This window comes from Pyrus communis, chromosome 8 (genome assembly GCF_041283825.1).
Source record: "Pyrus communis isolate YQ-2024b chromosome 8, ASM4128382v1, whole genome shotgun sequence".
Classification (NCBI taxonomy): domain Eukaryota; kingdom Viridiplantae; phylum Streptophyta; class Magnoliopsida; order Rosales; family Rosaceae; genus Pyrus; species Pyrus communis.
In genome coordinates, this window is record NC_142572.1 from 4,147,758 (window position 1) to 4,163,383 (window position 15,626).

General features: G+C 38.6%; 2 protein-coding genes across 6 annotated transcripts; one reads left to right on the forward strand and one right to left on the reverse strand.

Annotated features, from left to right (window-relative positions):
- The first annotated feature begins 3,769 nt into the window (after positions 1-3,769).
- Positions 3,770-5,283, forward strand: LOC137717387 (mitochondrial uncoupling protein 5). The gene has a single exon (XM_068456750.2). It carries the CDS (start codon positions 4,197-4,199, stop codon positions 5,148-5,150), a length of 954 nt encoding a protein of 317 aa, XP_068312851.2. The 5' UTR covers positions 3,770-4,196; the 3' UTR covers positions 5,151-5,283.
- Positions 5,284-5,649: 366 nt separating this feature from the next.
- On the reverse strand, positions 5,650-15,626 carry LOC137717386 (rho GTPase-activating protein REN1). 5 transcript variants are annotated; one of them, XM_088698274.1, is made up of 23 exons: positions 15,332-15,626; positions 15,077-15,166; positions 14,840-14,932; positions 14,219-14,332; positions 13,954-14,021; positions 13,785-13,863; positions 12,919-13,066; positions 12,225-12,344; positions 11,746-11,823; positions 11,297-11,352; positions 11,124-11,202; positions 10,233-10,323; positions 9,545-9,788; positions 9,095-9,301; positions 8,575-8,898; positions 8,333-8,382; positions 7,981-8,041; positions 7,825-7,908; positions 7,553-7,666; positions 7,301-7,470; positions 7,039-7,108; positions 6,532-6,696; positions 5,650-6,165 (listed from the first exon to the last, which is right to left on the reverse strand). In XM_088698274.1, exons 2-23 carry the CDS (start codon positions 15,104-15,106, stop codon positions 5,875-5,877), a joined length of 2,736 nt encoding a protein of 911 aa, XP_088554400.1. In that variant the 5' UTR covers positions 15,107-15,166; positions 15,332-15,626; the 3' UTR covers positions 5,650-5,874. The 5 variants fall into 5 exon arrangements, with proteins under 5 accessions (XP_088554400.1, XP_068312850.2, XP_088554399.1 ...); XM_068456749.2 differs by having other exon boundaries at positions 5,650-6,225; XM_088698273.1 differs by having other exon boundaries at positions 5,650-6,225; positions 10,233-10,317; positions 15,332-15,481.

Below are 15,626 nucleotides of genomic sequence, written 5' to 3' on the forward strand. Positions count from 1 at the left end.
AATTCTCATTCACTTCCATCAAGTATTGTGAAATTCGCACTTTACTACCTTTAGTTCTTTTCGTCATAGTTTCATACCTAAACTTTATTTTTTCTGACACTTTAATACTTTCATTAGGCTTTCTGTCAAATTCTCCATTAAGTGATGACGTGACATAACGTTGGCCAACCATATTTGCCATTTAAATGAGAGATTCTCTTGTAAATTCAAGCCACAATGTCTGAGTGCTAATTCTTGGAAGACATGGTGGACCAAAAATTATGTCATGACATCACTTAAGGAATAACTTGACGGAAAGCCTAACATAAGTATTAAAGTGTCAGAAAATCAAAGTTTAGGTATGAAACTGAGACGAAAAAAACTAGAAGTATTTTGACTAAAAAGACTACGATGTGTTCTTACAAAAATTGAATACGATATGTTATGAATGAAAATTGAAATAACCGTCATGAAATTCAAATTGATTAAATGTCTCCAATTTGATTGGCCTTTTACAAGGTTGACATTTTGAAGGGAGACTTTTTTTTCTTTTGACAAACGATAACGTTAGTAGAAAATGGGATTGATGAGGATCGAACCCGCATAAGGGTGCTTAAACATGATTATTTTCCACTACTGCAATAAACCATTATCTATGAAGGGGGACTTTTTTTATTGGGAAATTCTCATTCACTTCCATCAAGTATTGTGAAATTCGCACTTTACTACCTTTAGTTATTTTCGTCATAGTTTCATACCTAAACTTTATTTTTTCTGACACTAGCTTTCCGTCAAATTCTCCATTAAGTGATGACGTGACAAAACGTTGGCCAACCATATTTGCCATTTAAATGAGAGATTCACTTGTAAATTCAAGCCACAGTGTCTGAGTGCTAATTCTTGGAAGACATGGTGGACCAAAAATTATGTCATGACATTACTTAAGGAATAACTTGACGGAAAGCCTAACATAAGTATTAAAGTGTCAGAAAATCAAAATTTAGGTATGAAACTGAGACGAAAAAAACTAAAAGTAGTAAGTGCAAAATTCATGATACTTGAGGGTAATATCTTCCTATATAATACTTCTTTTTTTGTTGAACCTTCTTATATAATACTTGAGAATAATAAAATGAAAGTATAGAAAATGAATCGAAGTTGGGTCGACATACTTATAATTCTTTAAAATACATATGCACGCATAATATAATACGCAATATCACGTGGTTTCAATTACTACGAGTCTATCGCGGCGGGTAGATGCTTTGAAAACTCGTCCAGAAAACGAGGAGTATTCTGTATTTTGAAATTAAAAATAACGTGTGAAATTGTCAGAGGTTGAAAGACCGAGCCCTAAAAGGTTGCTGGGACAGACTTCGTCCTGACGGCTGCCATAGGGTTAACCTTTGGTTTGACGCGTTGCCATGCTTCGAAGTCAAGCCGGCTTATTAAATACCCAATAAAATTCCTTTAAGAGAAGAAAGTTAGGGCTTAAGTAACTAAATGCCCCAACAACCCTATGGAAATTATCAATCAATTTACCCCCCAATTTTGCAATACTATCACACTACCAAGACTCTCTCTCTCTATCTCACATCTCTCCATTGTCAATATTTTTGTCACGCCAACTACATTTTCTAGCTACTCAGGTGCAACTTGGTTGGACCATCCGAATCTGTCCATGTCCAACCCGATTTTAAACTTAAATAAATAGATTTTTTTTTTTTTTTTAGTTATAACCCGTCCGAACCTAATTTAATTTGAACCCGTTCATTGATTGGGTTGATCATTTGTCTGTCCATTCCCAATCCAACCCAATCCGATTAATCAAACCCGACAATAGCCCATATCAATTATTATGTGCTTCTGTGATTATATATCATATATAAGTATCTCCTTCTTCTTTCTGTGATAAATTGCAGAATTCAAAGCTCTTGGAGAGCACATCAAAGTCATTTATCAAGTGGCCATGGCGCCCCTGCCATTACTGCTTCAATCTCCCATATTTCCCGAGGAACGTTTGTCATGTTCTTACAACCGTTAGCCGTGACAAGCTACAAAGTTCAGAACCAAGTATAAGCACACATCACCAGTACAGAGAAAATAAGATATGTATGGAATCACAAAGGCTGAAGTGAGATCAGCAGCATGCTAGCATGTAACTATTTTGTTTTGTTCTATATTTAAGGAAACTTTTATTATCATTTCAAAAATCTCATTCTACACTCTTCACAAACATATTTTTCTGTCTAATTATATAAAGTTTGGAGTGTCAAATAAGATTTTAGGAGTGCCAATAACAATTCCCATATTTAATAGGAATTCCTTTTATATTGACTTTCAAAGGAAAAGACTTGAGTTGGGTACTTGCTTTGGTATTTCTTGTATTTTAATTCAAACTTTGCATGAACTCGATTAAAACTTGAAAAAGTTGGGCAACCCGAACCCGATTAAACCTGAACCCAAATGAATCTGATTAAAACCCAACCCAAACCCGATCCCGAATTGTAAAAGTTGAGTTAGGATTGGGTTGACCTTTCAACTTGCCCAACCCGCCCGAGTTGTACCCCTACTCAGAACTACGGTTTGGTGGTATTCCTCTTCACTTGGAAGTGGGATGTCTAGGCTGCCCATTGTGTGGCTTAGCCGAACTCCCCCTGCCCTTAGTGTAAAAATATCGATGTACTCAAAAAAAAAAAAAAAAAAACTACATTTTCTATATTACATTTACACTACCTCTCTAATTGGCATGACGACCAATCTGTATTGGCGGGCCTTCATTTTTATTAGAGAGGTAATGCAAATGTAGTATTCATGATATTGAAATAATATATCAAGAGTCTTGTTCTCCTAGACTCCAGGCTCCAAAGAAATTGTGATCAATGTTTAAAATATCGGTGGAAATATCAATGGATATATTGTATATCGATATCGATTGTCTTCGATGGAAATGATGAAAATGATGAAAATTTTCTCAAAAACACGGATATTTAAAATTATTTTTTAAGGAATGTCATATGAAGCCACAACACACGTATGAATAAAAAAAAAAAAATTAATGATTATATACTGTGTAAACAATAAGTATGTGATATGTGAGAAGAAAAACTTGCTTATAATGACAAGTAATAAAATAAAGCATTTCACTAAAAAGAATAAATTATACATAATTTAATTGAAATTTTCTTCATGAAAGCTGCACAAGTTTTATTGAAGTAAACTAATACCATAGAGAAAGAAATTAAAAAAAAAAAAATAAAGAATGCATAGACTCATGGATATTTCCTGCAAACTTTTTGCAAATTGTCTGTAAACACTAGATATTTCTGGAAAATATTGAGGAAATTGACTGATTTTCCAAAATATCGTGGATATGGGGGTAACGTTCCCCCAACATTGATCTTGATCACCCATTATTCTATCTTAATTCAACGGCTGAGGACAAAGTACAACAAAAGTTTAAACCACATACTATTGCATTAAAATCGAACAATAAGTAACCACAATTTATATATAGATTAAATGGACGGTACCAATATACCAAATATTAATAACATACGAACGAAGAATCGAGTAGCCCATAGTACAAAATTAACGAGTCAATAGACAAAGTTGAGGGAAGGAGACAGCGTATGAGGAAAAGTCGGAGCAATTAAGCTGTAAAATTGCTCTAGACGGTTGTAAACTCAGTGGGTAAGTCCCTATCATTGAGGAGGTATTAAAGATAATAAGCGGAAAATTAGGGGTCGCTAGATCTAAGGCAAAAGGGTCCCAGCAATCAATCAATCTATAACCGCGTCGTATCACTCTCACCAATGTTTACTAGGCGCGGCTGCGGCGCATCTCGCATCCTCGTTCCCCCCTCCTTCCCACTTTCTTTCCTTGCAGTTGTTGCTACTCTCCAATTCCCACTATATAAGTACAGCCTCTACTCCCTCAGCCTCCAACTCAACCATTCGGACTCAGCACATTGGCAGATACATACAGCATATGTCTCAGAGGCCCAACGTCCCTCACTCCTCCTCCATTGCCTTTGCCCTCCACTCCCACCTCTTGATCACCAGTGACATGAACCCTAACTGGTCCTCCTGAAAACCCCTTTCCCCCCAATTTAGTTTTGATCCAATTTTTTCAATTCTTTCATTCTTTTTCTAACGGACGAGCCCAAAAAAAGGGAAAAAACCCCCCAAGATTCGACCTTTGATTTACTTGAGCAAATGGGTATCAAAGGATTTGTCGAGGGAGGCGTCGCTTCCATTGTCGCCGGCTGCTCCACCCACCCGCTGGATCTTATCAAGGTCCGTATGCAGCTCCAGGGCGAGAACAACCCCGCCCGGGCCGCCGCCCCCCAGCGCATCCACAATCTCCGCCCTGCTTTTGCTTTTCATTCCCATTCTGCCACCCTGGTTGCCCCGCCTCCGCCGGCCGCCGCCGCACGTGCCGGTCCAATCTCGGTCGGAGTCAAAATTTTTCAGACCGAAGGCGTTAAGGCGTTGTTCTCTGGAGTCTCCGCCACCGTCCTCCGCCAGACTCTCTACTCCACCACCCGAATGGGCCTCTACGAAATTTTGAAAGTCAGATGGGCAGACTCGAACTCCGGGAACCTGCCCCTGCCCCGAAAAATTCTCGCTGGACTCGTCGCCGGTGGAGTTGGTGCTGCCGTCGGAAACCCCGCCGACGTGGCCATGGTCCGGATGCAGGCTGGCGGCCGTGACTACAAGAACGTGATCGACGCGATTACGAAGATGGCGAGGAGCGAAGGGGTTCTTAGCCTGTGGCGCGGGTCCAGCCTTACGGTAAACCGCGCGATGATCGTGACGGCGTCGCAGCTGGCGTCGTACGACCAGTTCAAGGAGGCCATTCTCGATAGGCACTTGATGAAGGACGGCCTCGGGACGCACGTGACCGCGAGTTTCGCGGCGGGGTTTGTGGCCTCCGTGGCCTCGAATCCGATCGACGTGATTAAGACTAGGGTTATGAACATGAAGGTGGAAGCCGGGCGGGACCCGCCGTACACTGGGGCCCTGGACTGTGCCCTAAAGACTGTGAGGGCGGAGGGGCCCATGGCCCTTTACAAGGGCTTCATCCCTACGATTTCGAGGCAGGGGCCATTCACTGTGGTGCTGTTTGTGACGCTTGAGCAGATCAGGAAGGTGCTTAAGGACTATTGAGAGTTGGGATCGGACCAATGACGATGATGAAAAATAATCACCATGAATATTATTATTATTTTTCCTTTTTCGACTATGAGAATTATCTTTATTAATTAATGAAATCTTCTTTATCAATCAAATGAGGGTGAAACGATTACTTAGTTTTCTAACACACAAACAAAAATGATGGGTAATAATGTAATTTCACAGGTTTATATTTTACCATTTTTTATTGAAGTTTCACTTATATATAATGTTAAAATAGTTCCAATATTAAAAAAAAAATAGTTCCAATATATAGATTGGATGTTAAGGTCCTATCTAGTGTTCTGGGTTTGAAATTCTCTCTCTAAATTATTGTAATAGTTTCGAACTTTCTCCCATACCCCTAATATGAGTCATGACGATATTTCAGCAATGGGCGATTGCATGATGACTTTTTTGGAATATGGATAACGAACTTACTTTGTAAAATCATTTGATATCAAGTTCAACACTGAGACCCAGAAACTTCAACTTGTGTTCAAAATTTATGAGCATATATATCCTAAGCAACTGGAACAAAAATTGCATATTCATTCATCCATACAGATGCAACGCCCGCAAATAACTGAGCAATTTGGGTGTGCCTGCCAGCATAAATGAACAGTTTGGGGTTGCAAATAAATCAGTTTTACAACAAGGAAATGCTTCATCTGTACACACATCCCTCTCGTCCTTCACGGAACAAAAACTTTTGTTATCATCTGCTGTCCGTCCTCGGAGAAGTTTTCCGTTTACTACCCTCTACAAGTCGACCCTTCTCCACGGATACAGATAAATGGCTTTCTGATTTTCCTCTGTCCAGGTTATGCTGCTGCTGTTGGCTTTCTGATCTCTTTCCTCCTCTCTCCGAATGACTCTCCGCCTTCCTAAGTTTCTCTGGCTTTTCCGAGGTTTCATAACTCTTGTCGTATTGGAGCGACTGACTTTTATCCAAACTTTGAGCAGGACCGCGGCCTTGAATCTCATTTGCTATTTGGCTCCGCCGCTCCTTCAATAAATTCAGTCGTGATGTCAACTTTGTTATTGCTGAAGTTGCGGAATTACCTCCCTGTTATGCCACAGACAGAGGTATGTAACTATTTCTACCCTTCTATCTAATCACACAAATAAATCAGCTCAGCAAGCAAGCATTAGTAAAAATACAAAGCAACAAGTAGAAACATAGACGTTTTCTAGTCCTTTCAATCCGCGGTGTAATCCTCCCCCCATTAATCCAAGTTGCAATCCATAATAGTAATCGACATCATCAAAACGAAAGACAGAATGCATATGTGCAATGTGGAAAGCGAATCTTCATTTTAATGGTAATCTGGTTAAAATTTTATTGAACCAGAACTAATATGATCGATCTTACCTCAACCCCACCGCCTTTCTTGGAGTTGGTTGAAGCTGTAGGCTTGGCTACCACTGTCTCTATTGCAGAAGAATCAGCTGGCGGCGCAACAGACCGAGAGTTGCTTTTGTTTGCTGCATCTGTTTTCTTTCCATTCACATTTTCCGTTCCATCTTGATGAGTATCCTGTTGAACATACCCAGATATTAGTTCAAACATAGTTATTCCTTTAACGAATCCACTTTAGCACAAACTGCTCGCTAAGTTCATCCTACAAGTTTTATAAAGGCTTAATTTCCTTTTCTATTCTACTTTGAACTCATTTAAAGTGCAGAGAGGAAATTCGGACTCGGGTGCATAGGTGGGAACACATCTGCTCTAGCCAATGTGACTACGCCCACATCTGCTTCTAAAGGCTCAGTTTAGCTAAAACATAATTGGACCGGTTGCAAGACCAAAATAATACAAAAAATAAGTTAACCACGACATTTATTCATGTCGATATCTCAAATGTCAAAATAAATGTACCTTGCTTCTTGACGATTCGAAATGGGAAGGGACTATGTTTTCACTGTCCTTCTGTCTATCTGTTGTGTGCCTAAAAATGACAGAAAAGGGGAAAAAGAAAGTGCCATTGAGTCATCACAGGAAAACTATTTCTGCATTCATGTAACTTGCATTCGAAGACTTGTAAGCATTAATTGTTATAACCACATATCACGAACTCTCTTTGACAAACATAGAAGAATGATCTAACAAGAAAGCATCACGAAATAACAAAAGATCTCACTGTTTTGCTTGATGATCACCACTATTTCGGGATGGAATGGAAGCATCAGACATAGAGCCACGGTTTCTTTCACGTTGTTGATTAAGCTGCACGCCTAGATCATCAACCTTCTTCTTCAAGTTGGAAACATTCTCTTCTGCCTGAGCTATTTCAATAAGATCTGCCCTTGTCTATATAGCACATATGCAAGTTAATATTTTGTTGCATAATAAAAGCTCTTATGCCATAACAATTTAAGGGCACAATACTAACTTTTTCATCAACTGTGGCTAAATTGGGCACACATCCCCCCGACATTTTTAGTCCTGCTTCGAGAGCTGCTGTTAAATCCTTCTCCTTCTGTAACTGTTCCTGTAGTCTCGCCACCTACAAGGACGTTTAATGCCCAATATCAGTATTAACTTGACTCATCTTGGTTAATCACTTAATAACCATTAATAATAATCGAACTAGCATTATATTCTACGGATGCAGAAGCGTGTTTAGATAAATAAGAAAAATTGTTCTCTCAGTATGGAATTTACATCTTGCTTGAGAGCTAGGCGACGCTCACGCAAGGCCGTCTTCTCTCTCTCCAGACTTGCTTGTAGAGCAGCATTCCCTTCAACCTGTAAAGGAAACTGACAACTAACTTAACAATTCCAAACAACTTGATACGGTGTAATTGGATAGTGAGATACCTCTTCTGCAATTCTGTTTTCTAACTCAGATTTAGTCCTCTCGAGATTCTGGATTTCAGCCCTTTATACAGGAGGAAAAATTAGATGTTAGAACAAAACAATGATGCGAAGAGAAGCTTCAAAAATTGGAAGTTCACTGCATCCTAAACGTTAACACTAATGGATCATCTTGAGAAAGTAAAACACTGATACACTTTGGAAAAAAATGTACTACTGATGCATGCTCATGTGCACGCGTGAGCCTGTATGTATGAAGTGTGCAATGCAGGGCATCCACTGACAATGAAAAAGATTATAGGCAAATCTCTATGAGGGAAAGAAACTCTTCAGAGATGGAATTTGCATCACTTACTCTTCCTCAAGGCTGTAATCAATGGATTCCATGGAAAGGTTCTTCCTTGCCTGAACCAGAAATCCCCCCACCCGCCAAAGTAAAAAACGAAACTCAATTAACAAAAACTCTCTGAATTGGAGACGGTTTATGGGAAAATTGCAAGTCCCTTCCCAGATAACATAATCTAGGAAGGTATAGATAATGATGAAAGGCCTAATAAGCAAAAGACTGTATCACCAGTCCAGTAAACATAGACTTACAGCCATACGTCCCCAACCAGTACGATTCCTAACATGCCCAGATCCATTGGATATAGATGAAGATTTTTGAATAGATAGGGATGGAAGAACATGATCGGGTGGCTGTTGCCGTGACCTTATTTCTCTAGAAACCTCTTCTACTACAGCAGACTCGCTAGCCTGCACTGGCGTATTAGTTTTGCTTGAACTCAGTTTATTCTCACTGCTCTCTAAAGCAGGTTGAGGCTGCAATATTTTAGTTGAGCTTGATGACAACTTCTCGTGAGCTTTACCATCGTTGCCTCCATGAGGAGACTTCATGCCTGGTCTTAAACCGTCACCATCCTGCAAAGAGTGAATATGTTATACACGAATCTCCAAGTTTTTCTGGCAACGGACAAGCAACAAACAGTAAGACAAGAACAAAAAGCAGAATGCTAACGTTAATGTCTGGCACTAATAATTTAACCAACTTGAAAGCACCAAATCTCGACCACAAGGTCTGGCACTAATCTATTGAAGGACTAAGTATGTAACATGCCTTATTATCATGCAGATCATTGTATTCAGATTCACCACTCTCACTAAATGTTCCATCTCCATCAGAAACAAGTTCAGCTTCTTCATCCTCTGTTCCTGCATCAGTTTCATCATCTTCATAGTAATCATCATCATCAGTTGCCCCCTCAGTCTCACTTTCACTATCTTCTGTGTCACTGTATAGTTCCGGGGACAGGGGACCACCTTCCTGCAAATACATGGAGAAAGAACCAACTCGGTTCAACTTCCTAATTATGAAATATTCTCAACATCATAACTAAACAGAAATCTGGGGTCCAAACTATTGATGTGAAATAATTCTAGAGTGAGCTAGTCGATAAATTTTAATGAAAAACAACACTGAATAGAATATACTCGCAGCTCAAAACCAGCACAAAGTAGAAAGTGTTATCGTTAAATGGTAAAAGGTAAAAGTATTGTTGTAGTGTACCCCAAATATGTGATTATACTCCTCCAACAAAGTTATAACAATCGCTTGAGCATGATTAGCGGCAGCAGCAGCTTGCAATAGTTGAACAGAACCATCACCCCCCACATCAAAATCATTGTCAACTTCACAATCCCCAGCTAAGAGTGGACGAAGAAGTAAAGGAGCCATACAAGCTGCCACAGCAGAGCAGCTCATTCGGTTCACAGCTTTCTGAGCAGCCACACTTTGCATCATCAAAAGAATTCTGAACCGGAAAAGGATACAAATTAAATTTTGACAAAGTATAACTGGACATTATGTGAATGCAAGATAGTAAAGAAAGAGAGATAACGCAGGGAACAAAATGGAAATCTCCAAAACTGGTGTCCAAGTAGGAGATAACTGAAGTTTATGCAAGCAAATGGCTTAACTACAGCTAAGGAGTCTCGCTAAAAGAAAATTATTTATAGTAACCTTCTCTAGCACTATAATTCGCACTGCACAAGCATGTTAAAACTTCTTTACAGGAGACGCTTGATACTTAAAGAAACGAGGAAAACAATCTAAATGTCAAATAATTAACAAACGAAAGCAATAATCTATTCAATCAAACACGGAAAAAAAAGAAGATAACTGCACGTGCAAAACACACTCGTACACAAAACGGAACTAAACCAAAACTCAGATAACGAAGTAACATAAAACTAACCTTTGCAGTAAACGGCGATTTGGCTCTGGGAATGTATCACATATTGTTGTGCGCATAGCATTGACTCGACCACCACGATCATTACCTATACCTAATCATTGGGAAATTTGTATTAAGGAATTAGAACAACAGTAACATTAATTAACACTCAAATGTTGTGTAGAAGACAGACACACATAGACCCAAAGGCCAAACTGAAGCGCTTGACAATATAAAACTTCCCCTCTCAGGAAACACCCATTGACATTTAGGCATAAGTCAAACTCCAGGAACTTTTGTGTAAACAACGAACTCCAATTTATCTTTCTCTATCTGAGACGACAACCAAATAGGAAGGGATGGTTCTTGATCTTGACAGAAGTCTAACTAGAAAAAGATCTCTCTATAACTTTGAGAGGTGGGAAAATGGACATTCCCTGAGCAAGTAAGATTTGGCAATAACAAAATACCGAACTGAGCTTTATAGTATTAGTTTCCAACAACTAGGTTTCAAATAATTTTCTTTCCACTCCAATTTCACAAAACATAAACAAAAAAGATCCAGGAAAACTCCCATCCCCGTTATTGCCGTTTAGTAACCTGGGTTTTGAGCCAACATCTTGAAGCTCGATTACTCTTTTCTTTGTTTTCCTTGTTAGAATATAGAAACTCTAATGATTGACTTCAGGCCAAGAAAGAATGTAGCTAGGCTAAATGAGGCTTCATTTGGGTTGGCCCTGATATGAATGACAAGACTGATGCATATTATAAAATGATATTAAGAGACTGTTAAAAGAGTCAGCAGTTCTATGTGAGAGTTTCTTAGCCAGACTTTACGACACAATAAATATCATAACTAATCGAAAAAGTACAAAGTAACAGAGGATACAGTTTAAATCAAATGTACCATACCAGATTTACGAAAGGCTTCTAACAGTGCATTACAGCAAGATGCAGGGACAGGGGGAGATGGCAACTCCCGGAGGACATACTGGAAATTTGCATCAAGAAAGAAAATATAAAACCTTCAGAACATTCTATAATCTACACGAAGAAATCAACATTTAACTGAGAAAAATAAGTACCTTGACACAATCAGCAATAACATGTGCGTCCTCCTGAGGAGAAAACTCAGTTTTCCCTGATGCATAAAAACACAACCCGAAAATATCTCAGATATCGAAAAGGATCATTATTTAGAATTTTTTTCCACTTATACAACTCCACAAACCACAAGTGATAAATTGAATTTAGATTCTAGAGTTTCAATTAAAACAGCCAATCCTGAATAAAAATATACAGTTTGGATTGTTGAAAAAAATACGAAGATATATAATCCATAACCTTATTTGAGGGATCCTTCAATAGAAGGGACTGTATATATAAATGGTGTGTGTATGTATGTATGTATGTATGTATGTATGTATGTATGTATGTATATAGTTCATAACAGCTCCATTGAACAATAAATGTATAACTTAAAAAAAAATGTTGATGAACACCAAATATTATTAAAAGGGAAAGAAACACTAACCCTGTTCATACTCTCTTATTCTACTTTGAACATCTTCAACATCTGCAGCTTGTCGTAAGATCCCTTCTACTTTGACTCCTAATTATATCAAATGATCAGACACATATTTCAAACAAGAAAAGAAATTAATCTATTTCGAAACCAGTGATGGCCGAGGTCACACAGACTTAAGATTGCTCATAGTCAAATTACAAGTACCATCAGTTGACAGCTTCCCCTTAAGAGCCTTCAGTATAAGTATGTAAAATTATTAGGTCTTAGACATTAATACATATCATGTGCAACGGATATGCATTAAAAGAATACATCCAAATCAAAAGACTAGCTTCCAATTAAGGCTTCTCAGATGGTGCAGGCATTAACAATGTTCAATATACTACAAGAACTGGGGGTTGGTGCACTCGACTGTATATATGTATGTTATTAAACCACCAAGGTAAGTTGAAATGACATCTGATAGTGAGATATGGAGAACCCACCATATTCTTCTACGAACCTAAAGGCTTTTTCCAAGAAAGACGGAGCTCCATCAACATCTTCCAAGGCCAGTAGAACAGGCACTCCAACGACTGTAGATTTCACTGGCTTCTTATCCTTTGCTGTAAAAGAAATACAGACAACAACAATATTTCAGTGAGGTGGTACAAGGATAGCAAGAAAAAATTTAAAAAAAAAATCCAATGCAAGGCCCGATCGTAAGAAAATCCGTATCTGAAGATACTAGCTAAACAATCTGACAGGATTTTATACTCGGTTGGGTAGCCATGATGCAGACTGAGTACCACAACACTAAATATCATGTGGCAAAACATTCTACATATAAAAACACAACTCGACTCTTTGTATTCAGCTGTCTAATTGAATTTGTATAGTGGCTTGAAGTTATTTCAATACTTGACTACTTTTGCTATCTTACCATATTGTTTGCGCTTGAACTCTAAGTTAAATAAATATACTTGAAGTTTTCTCCATTTTTCTTAAAACGTACAAAATTTCATTTCTGGTATACCACATAAAGTTGATATAATAGACTGTCAGGTAATGTACTATTTAACACCAAATATTGGTTCAATGAGACTACGCAAACAGCTGAAAGAAAAATGTACACCAGATGGCATAAACATGTGCAGTATTAAACAGTATGTAAGGAGAGTCACTATAAGAAGAGCATACACTGGTCCGCAGAACCATCAACAGCCTCAGTCTTATCATTCCCTAACGTTCCATTTTGCCCCATAGCATGACCGCCGCCACTTGGGGCTTGCACCAACGCATTTTCAAGTGCAGTCTTCCACTCATGTAAATCTTCCAATGTTTCAGCCTGCAGAAGAGGTAATACACAACAAATCAGCAGAAGATAGCAAGATCAACTTCACCTCCATACCTAACTTTTGGTCAAAAGGATTTCACAAGTCAACTTTTTTTAACCAACTTCTCAACGTTTTCCACAAAAATAGAGTGTTATGCATTTTTCTTTACAAAAGAATATCTCAATGAACTTCTATGAAATGGTTAAAGGAATTCAGCCCCACAATGCTGTGTCCCCAACAAGTAGTGCCTCCTTGAAGTCCTAACTTGGCCACACAACTAATGTAGTGTCCCAACAAGCTTGAAATGTGGTTATGATAGGATATGATAACACGAAATAAGACCTAAAGTCAAATAATCAACAAACATTTACCTTCTTTAAAAGGAATATGGAAAAAAATGTACTCAGATTATCATCGAAACAATTAATCATCACCCTTATAGGATGACAATTTTATCATGAATAGAATACAGGACTTTGAACACAGAAGATTTTACTGACAGAAAATCTTTATCCATAAGCGAACAGATTTATGTGAGGAATTTGTTTTCCGAGTCAGTTGAACATATTCTTTTATGTGGATGTTATCGGTAGAAACTGTTGTGACTTGCGCAAATTAACTTTTTATTTATAAAAAAGTAGTTGTAAATCTAAAAATTCCACCAAGGAAAAAGGAGCACTTCAAGTTTTTCAACCAAGCGAAATAATAGGGATAAAAAGGAAAGCACACCTTAAGTGTGAAGGCTCGTCCATCACGGCCATCTGGAAAGAGCACGGTCAAGAGTTTCTTGTCTGCTTTGACAACCACACTAGAAAAATTGTACAATTAAATGACGCGAGGTTAGCAGTAATACAAGAGCAGAACAGCAGATAAATACAATTCAGAATTACAAGCCAACCTGCCTGAATTGTTGAGGTCAATACCACCCAGGGTCAAGTTCACTTCACTCCCCTTTAGAGCAGCACTCTGGCAATGTAGAATTATAGTAAATGAAACATTAGGAGGGAGAGGGGGAGAGAGAGAGAGAGGGAGAGAGAGGGAGAGAGAGGGAGGGAGGGAGGGAGGGAGGGAGAGGGCGAGAGAGAGAGAGAGAGTAATAATGTATACAAGAAGAACAGATGCAAGCACATGCACACACTATTACCGGACAAATAATTACTTACTGGATCACTTCTGAAGAAAACGAGTGATGTGCGAGTTAGGATAAACCATCTTTTCTTCCAGGACGTCCACCCAATTCCTTTGGATGATATAAATAACGGTCCACTCTTGAATATCTGCAAAACATCTTAACTTCAGAGGGCATAGTTTTACTTTGGTTAACCAAGAGATTAAAAAAATGATATTACATGACAATGAATAGCATAGGATATTATTTCACCCTCGTGCATCTAAATTATCCACGAGCACTTAGTCTTGAATGCTCTTGTCTTTTCACAAATGGTATAGTTCTATTAGAATGGTCAGTTGAAAAGCTTAGGTTGTGCAACAACATAAAAACTACAATTCTGTGGCATTGCAATCATATGTTGTTATTCCTTTTTACAAAACTTTGTCCTTGAAATTTTAGCTGCAAGAAATATATGCACACGAGGTAACATCACAGGTTCTGCCAAGCACAGGACTAAGTTTCCATATGAGCCGATCATAGTAATGGTGAATGATAAAAATGAAAATTAGATTTTGATGAGCACACCGATAACAGGTTAACGCGAACCAGGGATAGTATAAATGTAAACATTTTCATCCACGCTGATGTTATGATAGAATAAAAATGACATTACCGTGTTGCCACCACGAGAAGGCTGAGATTCAGGTGGGCCAGGGCTACCAGATGGGGGAGGAGGAGGAGGAGGAGGAGGAGCATCGCCTTCTCCCTGAAACACAAGACAATCCGATAAATTTCCTTTTCAATTTGCCTAACAATTAAAATGCATGTGCAATATTTATGTGGATACATATAGATCAAAGCTATTAGAAAAAGGAAAGCAGCATTTGTAATGAAACCAAAACTTATATACCTGAGGCGCATTGGTGATTCGGTTAGTCATCCTCTGATGGATTCCAGAGTTACAGAATCATATCCGACACGGATCAGCACCAACCGGTTCCTACATTGGTCAAAAACTCAACAATGTAATTCAAACCATCAAACCCAGAAACCAAATCCAACACAAACCCACAAAAGCAACAACATTTCTCATCGAGCAATCAAACCCAGAATCCATTTTTCAAATAAGAAAAAACCCAACTCCCAAAAATCACAAAAAATGTACCTTGTATAGAAATCGAAACGTGGGTTGTTGTTGTTGGATTGGAAAGAGAAAGGAGATGATGGGATCTCTTTCTTTTTCTTCTAAATTTTTTTTGTTTTTGCTGACAGATTAGAGACAGAGGGAAGGAGAAATTGTCGTGTTGTTGTCACCAACAGGAACAGACACAGAACAGAAAGAGAAAGACAAAGACAAAGAAAGCAGGGGGGTGTGGGTGTGGGTGTGGGTGTGGTGGTTGGTCAAGCGGGACCCCAAAGAGAACGGGCCCTCCGTACACCTATTCTTGGTCAGTCTTTCC